The sequence below is a fragment of the Aquarana catesbeiana genome, linkage group LG13 (genome assembly GCF_042186555.1).
Source record: "Aquarana catesbeiana isolate 2022-GZ linkage group LG13, ASM4218655v1, whole genome shotgun sequence".
In the NCBI taxonomy this organism is placed as follows: Eukaryota; Metazoa; Chordata; class Amphibia; order Anura; family Ranidae; genus Aquarana; species Aquarana catesbeiana.
In genome coordinates, this window is record NC_133336.1 from 223,484,207 (window position 1) to 223,494,028 (window position 9,822).

At 49.2% G+C, this 9,822-nt stretch overlaps 1 protein-coding gene across 1 annotated transcript; it reads left to right on the forward strand.

The window, feature by feature from the left end:
• Positions 1 to 1,604: 1,604 nt before the first annotated feature.
• On the forward strand, positions 1,605 to 2,517 carry ADAR (adenosine deaminase RNA specific; the record flags this gene model as incomplete). Its single annotated transcript, XM_073609227.1, is given in 2 exon segments — positions 1,605 to 1,736; positions 2,379 to 2,517. A coding segment is annotated over 1 exon segment (121 nt), but the record flags the coding sequence as incomplete, so codon positions are not given.
• Positions 2,518 to 9,822: the final 7,305 nt, after the last annotated feature.

A 9,822-nucleotide genomic window follows, 5' to 3' on the forward strand; every position in this document is an offset into this window, starting at 1 on the left:
ATGTTTGTCAGTGTCTTCCTCAAACCCACCCACAACCCCCACCCCCCCCCCCGGCCGCTCCATGTCTGTCGGTTGTCCCCCGCCCGGCCACTCCATGTCTGTCGGTTGTCCCCCCGCCGGCCACTCCATGTCTGTCGGTTGTCCCCCCGCCCGCCGCTCCATGTCTGTCTGTCTGGTGATTCCGTGAGTGGGGGAGGGGTGGCTCATCAGAGCTGCTCCTTATACTATGTGCGTCCAGACTTTGCCAGAGCCCCCCCCAGCCGCTCCATGTCTGGCGGTGTACCCCCCGGCTGCTCCATGTCTGGCGGTCTCCCCTGACACCCCCCCCCCCCTTGCCGCTCCATGTTGGTCAGTGTCTTCCTCAAACCCACCCACAACCCCCACCCCCCCCCCCGGCCGCTCCATGTCTGTCGTTGTCGCCCCCCCCCGCCGCTCCATGTCTGTCGGGTTGTCCCCCCGCCGGGCCACTCCATGTCTGTCGGTTGTCCCCCCGCCCGGCCACTCCATGTCTGTCGGTTGTCCCCCGCCCGGCCGCTCCATGTCTGTCTGTCTGGTGATTCCGTGAGTGGGGAGGGGTGGCTCATCAGAGGCTGCTCCTTATACTATGGTGCGTCCAGACTTTGCCAGAGGCCCCCCCCCCGGCCGCTCCATGTCTGGCGGTGTACCCCCCGGCCGCTCCATGTCTGGCGGTCTCCCCCCTTGCCGCTCCATGTTTGTCAGTGTCTTCCTCAAACCCCCCCCGGCCGCTCCATGTCTGTCGGTGTCCCCCCGCCCGGCCGCTCCATGTCTGTCGGTTGTCCCCCCGCCTGGGGCCGCTCCATGTCTGTCGGTTGTCCCCCCGCCCGGCCGCTCCATGTCTGTCGGTTGTCCCCCCGCCCGGCCGCTCCATGTCTGTCGGTTGTCCCCCCGCCCGGCTGCTCCATGTCCTGTCGGTTGTCCCCCCGCCCGGCCGCTCCATGTCTGTCGGTTGTCCCCCCGCCCGGCCGCTCCATGTCTGTCCGGTTGTCCCCCCGCCCGGCCGCTCCATGTCTGTCGGTTGTCCCCCCGCCCGGCCGCTCCATGACTGTCGGTTGTCCCCCGCCCGGCCGCTCCATGTCTGTCGGTTGTCCCCCCGCCCGGCGCTCCATGTCTGTCGGTTGTCCCCCCGCCCGGCCGCTCCATGTCTGTCGGTTGTCCCCCCGCCCGGCCGCTCCATGTCTGTCGGTGTCCCCCCGCCCGGCCGCTCCATGTCTGTCGGCGTACCTCTCCCAAGCCACATACCACCACCCCCCCCCCCCCCCCCGGGCCACTCCATTGTCTGGTGAGCCCAAACCCCCCCACCCGCTCCTTGTCTGGCGGCAACACCCAAAAGCGCCCCCCATCCCGGGTGCTCCATGTCTGGCGGTACCACCCCACCCCCCCGTCGCTGTTCATCCCCGGCTTGCTGAATTTAAAACCAAGAAGAAGAAATTTGGGTTGTAGGGGTGGGATAGGTTACCGTGCTTGATGCCACACCCCCAAATATGTGAATTCTGGTCCAAACCGTAGCCAATGGGAGCTGAGAGTTTCTTTCTGATGAGCTTCTCTAATCCTTTTTTGAACATCGTGAATTTTCCTTCTTGCAGTACGGCTCCCTGCGGAGATGGGCGCTCTTTGACAAGTCCTGCAGTGACCAGCCGTGTGCGGAGGGGGACAAGCAGCACTACCCGCTATTCGAGAACCCAAGCAAGGAAAACTGCGCACTAAAGTGGAGAATGGTAACTATTCCTGATCAATCAACCGTTAATGGTGGGAGCAGAACTTCCCGGGAGTTTAGTTACAAATAGTGCAAGTCTGTCCACTTCACATCATTCAGAAGTCCTATGTCAGTTACTGCAGGGGGTGCAAGGCTGAAAGATGGGAGGAACCCCTCATAATGGGCACAGCGGGTGTACAGGACCCGAGAACTCAGCACAGGGATGGTGAGAACCCCTCATAATGGGGCACAGCGGGTGTACAGACCCGAGAACTCAGCACAGGGATGGTGAGAACCCCTCATAATGGGCACAGCGGGTGTACAGACCTGGGAACTCAGCACAGGGATGGTGGGAACTCCTCATAATGGGCACAGCGGGTGTACAGACCCAGGAACTCAGCACAGGGATGGTGGGAACTCCTCATAATGGGCACAGCGGGTGTACAGACCCAGGAACTCAGCACAGGGATGGTGAGAACCCCCTCATTATGGGCACAGCAGGTGTACAGACCTGGGAACTCAGCACAGGGATGGTGGGAACCCCTCATAATGGGCACAGCGGGTGTACAGACCCGGGAACTCAGCACAGGGATGGTGGAACCCCTCATAATGGGGCACAGCGGGTGTAAAGACCCTGGAACTAACTAATAATTTGTGTTTGCAGGTGAGGGTACGATTCCGGTGGAGTCCAGCGATATTGTTCCCACCTGGGACGGTATTCAGCACGGTGAGAGGCTTCGCACCATGTCTTGCAGTGATAAGATTCTGCGTTGGAACGTTCTCGGCCTCCAGGGGGGCGTCTTGTCACATTTCATCGAGCCCGTCTATCTCAGCTCCGTCACTCTCGGTATGATATCTTCCACCTCCCACCTTTCTTTTTTTTTTTTTTCCTGGTCCTCTAATCACCAGTGTCTTACCACCATTGTTCGTCACTTCTCTGATGTCTGTTTTGTGTTCCAGGTTACCTGTTCAGTAAGGGACACCTGACCCGAGCGATCTGCTGCCGGATGTCGCGGGACGGAGAGGGTTTCCAGCAAGAGTTGCCAGATCTCTACATTGTCAACCATCCAGAGGTCAGTCACGGAGGCTTAAGTAGTAGTTGTGAAAATGCAATGTAACACTTTCTAATACAGTTATATAACTATGCCGGCACCAGAACGGCTATGTCATTCGACTGTTTGTCTCTTCTTCCTGGTAGTGGTGGGGGGGGGGGGGGGTGGGGGGTAGTGGGGTTGCTGGACACTGCAGACACATAGCATGCCTGTATTTCATAGTCTGTTCAGCTGAGGCAAGATGAAGGCTGTGCTTGAGCAGGAGGCATAGTCAAGAGGCAGGCTGTGATTGGGCAGGAGTGCGGGCAGGAGGCAGGCTGTGATTGGGCGGGAGCGCGGGCAGGAGGCAGGCTGTGATTGGGCGGGAGCGCGGGCAGGAGGCAGGCTGTGATTGGGCGGGAGTGCAGGCCGGAGGCAGGCTGTGATTGGGCGGGAGGGCAGGCTGTGATTCTACGGGGGCACATGGTGGCTGAACAAACTACCCAGTCCAGGCATGTTGTGTGTCTGCACAGCGTCCCGTTCCTCTGAATGGTTACCAAAGGATGAAAACTAACCACACTAACACAGATCTGCATCTGTACTTTTGTGTGGTCAGTTTAGACCAAGGAAGAAAGGTGACTGGCAGTATTAACCAGGGACTTCAGAAAAAGGAAAAAAATACAAATGTGAACACGCATATAGGCAAAAACATTAAGGTACCATACACTTTAGGGTCAGAGTTCTTTGTTCAGTTCACCTATTGGATCCTTGCCTTAACACTTTTCACCCCTTTCAGGTCGGTCGTGTCAGTGTATACGATTCCCACCGGCAGACTGGGAAGACGAAGGAGTCCAGTGTGAACTGGTGTCTGGCTGACGAAGAGGTTGAAGTTTTGGACGGAACAAAAGGAAAAGTAGAAGGGTAAGTGATGGAAGTGGTGTGTGTGGAGGGGGGGGGAGTATATGTGTGAGGTCAGTTCTTCTGAAATGCAGAGGCTTTGATAAGATCACAAGGAGGTAACCCCTTGGTGCCGTCTGTACACATATATATGTGGCCTCACTGAAGTTGGTGGTCCTCCGTGAGGCCGTTCTCACTGAGAGCTCCGGGTCTCGTACCAACAAACTGAGACTGGGACTCCCAGTTCCTAATCACAGTTTATGGCCTCTGATTGGCTATCACAGTGATCAGCCACTAGTGCAGCCCCGCCCATGTGTTTTCTGTCTCTGAACAGAGAATGATACATTGTATGCACACAGGATCCGTGTTATCGTACATTGTATGCACACAGGATCCATTATGATACATTGTATGCACACAGGATCCGTTATGATACATTGTATGCACACAGGATCCATTATGATACATTGTATACACACAGGATCCATTATGATACATTGTATGCACACAGGATCCATTATATCGTACATTGTATACACACAGGATCCGTTATATCATACATTGTATACATATCGGTTCTGTTATGTTTCATTGTATGTATACAGGATCCAATGCATGATACAGTGTATACTTACAGGATCTGTTATGTATGATAGAACGGATCCTGTATGTATACAGTATGATATAACGGATCCTGTATGTATACAATGTATCATGCAATGTATACTGTATATATACAATGAAACGTATAACAGATCTGATATGTATTCAATGTATGATATATAACGGATCCCGTATGTATACAATATATTTATACATACCAGATTCGTTTATATGATGCATTGTATACATACGGGATCCGTTGTATATCATACATTGTATACATATCAGATCTGTTATATGTTTCATTGTATACATACAAGATCCGTTAAGATGTATGCTATAACAGATCCTGTATGTATATCATATTGGATCCTGTATGTATACAATGTATGATAGATAACGGATCCTGTATGTATACCTTATATTTATACATACCGGATTTGTTATGATACATTGTATACATACAGGATCCGTTGTATAATCACGTGACCTCCTGAAGATTTACTCCCCTTCATGACCAGGCAATTTTTTTTTGCGATACAGCACTGCGTTTAATTTAACAGACAATTGTGCGGTAATTCGACACTGTACAATAAATTTGTGGGTTTTTTTCTTCATAAATGGAGCTTTCTTTTGGTGGTATTTTAAACATCACTGCCTATATTTAAAAAAAAAAAAAAAAAAAAAAAAAAAATTTTCTTGCGCTATAAACAAGACTAACAAGTTTGAAGTAAGTAAAAAAAAAAAAAATACTTTCTGCTATTAAGCACATCTGATTAAAAAAAATCTAATTTCTTCATCAATTCAGGCCAATATGTATTCTGCTACATATTTTTGGTAAAAAAAAAAAAAATATCTATTTAAAAAAAAAAAATTTTATACTAGAAATGGCAGCGATCAGTGACTTATAGCGAGACTGCGATATGGCGGCGTCCTCATCATTTACCCTCTGTCAGGAGGGAGCTCTGCCCAGCGTCTCTTACTTGGACAATCAGCGGGTGACGTTGGACATCTATTGGTGGGTGTATGTATATATGTATGTGTGTGTGTGTGTGTGTGTGTGTGTGTGTGTGTATATATGTGTGTGTGTATATGTGTATATATATATATATATATATATATATATATATATATATAAAAAAAACCCCTTTAGCTCCAGGCCTTTTTCTTATCCTTACCCTATATCAGTGATGGCAAACCTTGGCACCCCAGATGTTTCGGAACTACATTTCCCATGATGCTCAACTAAACTGCAGAGTGCCTGAGCATCATGGGAAATGTAGTTCCAAAACATCTGGGGTGCCAAGGTTCTCCATCACTGGCACTATATCATAGAGAATAAACAGAGTGGTTCCGGTCTTTGTTGGGCTCTATAATCGGTCGGCGGAAGTGCCGGCTGGTCGACCGGGACTCCCGGTATCGCCAGCGGGTGTTGCTTTTACAAGAGAGCCCGACCGTTGGCTCTAAAAAAAAAAAAAAAAAAACAGTAGCGGGGTGATGTCTGCAGATGGATATCATCCCAGTGTAATCATTTGAAGTCTAGCGATTTGTACCCCGGTACATGATTGGCCGTTTAAATGGTTAACATTGCGCCAGATCTGTGCACTCTTTCTATATCTTTCAAGGTCGGCTCTCTACCACCCACAGCATTTGTCTCTCAAGGACTTCATTGATGCGATTTGTGTACCGTCTCGCCTGCCAGCCATTATTAAGCCACACAAAGGTCTTCCTGTCTCTCCTCTCTATCCTCTAATAAAATTGAGAAAGCATTTGCAAAAGCGATAATCCTCTCTCTTCTGTTTATTGAAGGACACCGCCGTTCTTCATGATGGGAGGGTTTGATGTCGATGGGAGATGTTTGGCCACACCCCCCCCGCCCCCCCTGTGCGTTCTTTTAGTTTAGCTGCTCCTAGCACCCTGTTCCTGTAGGTGGCGACATCAAAACCCATCCGTCATGAGGAAGAGCCGCGTCCTTCAGTGAAAGTGGAGGAAGGAGAGTACAAAAATTCAGTTTTCCCTCATCCGACCCGGTTCACACAGGGAGAGACCTGTCAGGTGACTTAGCCTCCTGACCAGCCGCGCTCCATTCTGTACATCAGGAACCGCCTTAAAAGGAGCCGCTCAAGACGCTCTGACTTAGAAAAGGGGTTCCTGTACTACTTTGGGGCGACTTCAGAGCAGCTTGCATTGACTTCTATACAGAAGTCGTTTTGCAAGCCGCGCTGAAGTCACGCTGTACCGGGGCGACTTTAAAGCCGCCCCTGTGTGAGCCGGCATTTAAAGTGGTTGTAAACCCCAAAAATAAAAAACCCTCTAAGACAAAGGCATAATACAAGCTCATTATGAAATGCTCACCTTAGATCGAAGCTGTTGCAGCCGTCCCCGCACACCGCTGTGACCGGTGACATGTCTCTCCCAGAGTTATTTCAAGGTTCGCGGGCTCCGGCGATGACTTCACTCGCGCGGGAGCCGCCGGTCACGGCTGCTGAAGATACTGCACGAGCGGGCCGGTTCTTCAGTGCGACGATATGACGTCGGCACAAGCGTTTATGGTAAATATCGCCTAAACCTTATTATTGGCTTACCTGTTGGTAAAAGTGGGGTAACGGGGCTTTCAACCACTTTGAGACCACTACAGGGCGACCATTCTGCTCAGGATTGTGTGTGTGTGTGTGTGTATATCTATATATAGATAGATAGATAGATAGATAGATAGATAGATAGATAGATAGATAGATAGATATCTATATAGATATATATATAGATAGATATCTATCTATATCTATATCTATATCTATATATATATATATATATCTATATATATATATATATCTATATATATATATAGATATATATATATATATATATATATATATAGATATATATATATATACGCTTCTGTTGTGATTTTGTCGCAGCAGAAGCTGATCAGTGGGTGCCGACCATTGGATGTCCGCAGGAAGACTCAGGACTTGCCTAAACAATGCAGATCTCCATTCTGCAAAACGTGAACTAAAATCCATCACATCCCTTAGTAAAAAAACAAAAAAAACGGTATACAAAGTACACACAAACACTTGTTGGGCACACGGTTAACCCTTTGATCACCCCCTGATGTTTAACCACTTCCCAGCCAGTGTCATTATTACTAACCGCTGTATTGGTGTCACTGGTGTCCGCCGCAATATCGCTATAAGTTGCTGATTGCCGCCGTTGCCAATCAATATATACACTCATTGGGATTTTTTTTTTTTTTTTTTTACCAAAAAAATGGAGCAGTTTCAAGTTCAACATGTCAGGGGCTGCACTTGAGGCCCCCTGCATCAAGAAAATTAATGTAGCAGAATACATATTGGCCTAAATTCATGCAAAAACTGTGGTGTTTGTTTTTTATTTTTTGCGCTATAAACAAAAAAAAAAAAAAAAAAACGCAGAGGTGATCAAATACCACCAAAAGAAAGCTCTATTTGTGGGAAAAAAAATTCTATAAAGTAAATTTGGGTACAGTGTTGCACGACCGCGCAATTGTCTGTTACAAAAAACGCAGTGCCGTATAGCAAAAAAATAGCCTGGTCATGGGGGGTTATTAAATCTTCTGGAGGGTAGTTGGCTAACCACTTAAGTACCGTTGTCATAGCCAGAAGACGGCTGCCGTGTGGCTTTATTTCTGGGAGGGCGTCCATAGACATCCTAGAAAGCGCACATCGGGCTCTTGTTGGTTATCTGCAGTCTTTTCCTCACACTGTCTGTGAGGAAAGGCCTCCATGGGGCTCGGTGACCCGTGGACTGGGCAGCCTCCAGGGGGCTTAGTGACCTGGGAGCCACATTCTGCGTGTAGACGGTCTGTTCATTCCTATGGGATGAAGCTCTCATATGGTTTCTAGCAGCAGTCTTTGGAGGCTTTCACAGGTAAGTGACCAGCATAAAATGGTAAATGCTCGTATGGTCTTGCAGGATAATTTGTTGAAATTGAATTGTCTGGTGACGGGGTCTCTTTAAGACATTTCTTCTTTCCCAGAATTCCCTGTTGTCTAAGGTTGTCAGTGTTTGCATTTCTGGTAGCATCTAAGGCCTCATTCACATGGGGGTGTGTGATGGTGTGTGCGCAGGCCATGTTTACCTGCAGGCAGTTTCATGCAAGTCAATTGGGACACTGTCGCTGTTCTATGTGACATTGGTGCGGTTGCAAGGCCATGAGCGCAGGGAGTGTGCATTGAGGGGGGCTGTGCACTTGCATGGCTGTCCAATTAGTAGCAGTGTCTGTGTCCAAATTTACTTCAACAGGGATGTGCAGAACGCCTGTGCATCCTTTTTTTTTTTTTTTTTAATATTATTTTGGTAAACACGGCCCATGCATGGGGCATATTCTACAGAGTGATCCTATAGACAAGCCGGCATTCATGGAGACCAGTACATGAAAGGCTAATGCGTTTCAGAAGAGTTTCACAGCCATGACTAAGGCCTAGTGGCCAAAATATGTTAGCCTTCTCTGTATTTTATATACTGTTCTCCATTAATAAAGGCCAACATGTTTCGGCCACTAGGCCTTAGTTCATGGCTGGGTAACATGTCTGTCTGAAATGCGTTGTCCTGTGTGGATTTTCTGGTACTGTTCTCCATGAATAAAGGATATCTGTGGATTGTACAAAGTTGCCGACTTTACTATAGGATCGTTCATGCGTTGGGCTTACGGTGGCCATCAGCCTGGCCATCCAAGTGTTGGGAGGTTAGGCTGATGGCCACTTTAAGCCCATGTGTTGGGCTTACAGTGGTTATCCGCCTGACCATACGTGTGTTGAGCTTACGGTGGCCATCGGCCTGTTCTTCCAAGTGTTGGGAGATCATTTTGATGGCCACTGTAAGCCCCACACCAGTATGGTCAAGCTGATGGCCACTGCAAGCCCCCCCACCTGTATGGTCAGGCTGATGGCCACTGTAAGCCCCGCACCAGTATGGTCAGGCTGGGGGCCACTGTTAGCCCCACACCTCCCATGTGTTGGGCTTACGGTGGCCACCAGCCCGACCTCCCATGTGTTGGGCTTACGGTGGCCACCAGCCCGACCACAAACGCATGCTATTTCGCACATTGCGGAGTGGAGCTAGGAGTGCTGTCTGTTTGCCTCAGTATGCTATAGAGTCCTTTTAATGGGCCCCCACCATGGGACTGCTGCCATTTTTTTTTTTTTTAACCCGTCTCCTTTCTGCAGGGGGAAACTGGACGTCTCCCGAGTCTCCAAACACCACATGTTCACCCTGTTCCAAAAACTTTGCTCGGCGCGCGACCGCCAAGACCTCCTAGAGTTCACCACCTACAGCGACGTCAAGGCCGCCGCTTCCTCCTACCAGTTGGTCAAGGGACTGTTCTTCAGAGCCCTGCGAGACATGGGCTACGGGAACTGGATCAGCAAACCGCAAGAAGAGAAGAGTTTTAACTTGAGCGCGATGTAACGTCCCGGCAAAACCCGTTCTCGGTTTATTTTTATTTTTTGTTTGTTTTTTGTAATGGAATGTCACAAGTCTGCACTGAAACAAGGGGGGGGGGGGGAGGGGGTGATTGGATTCTGCCAGGCTCCCCTA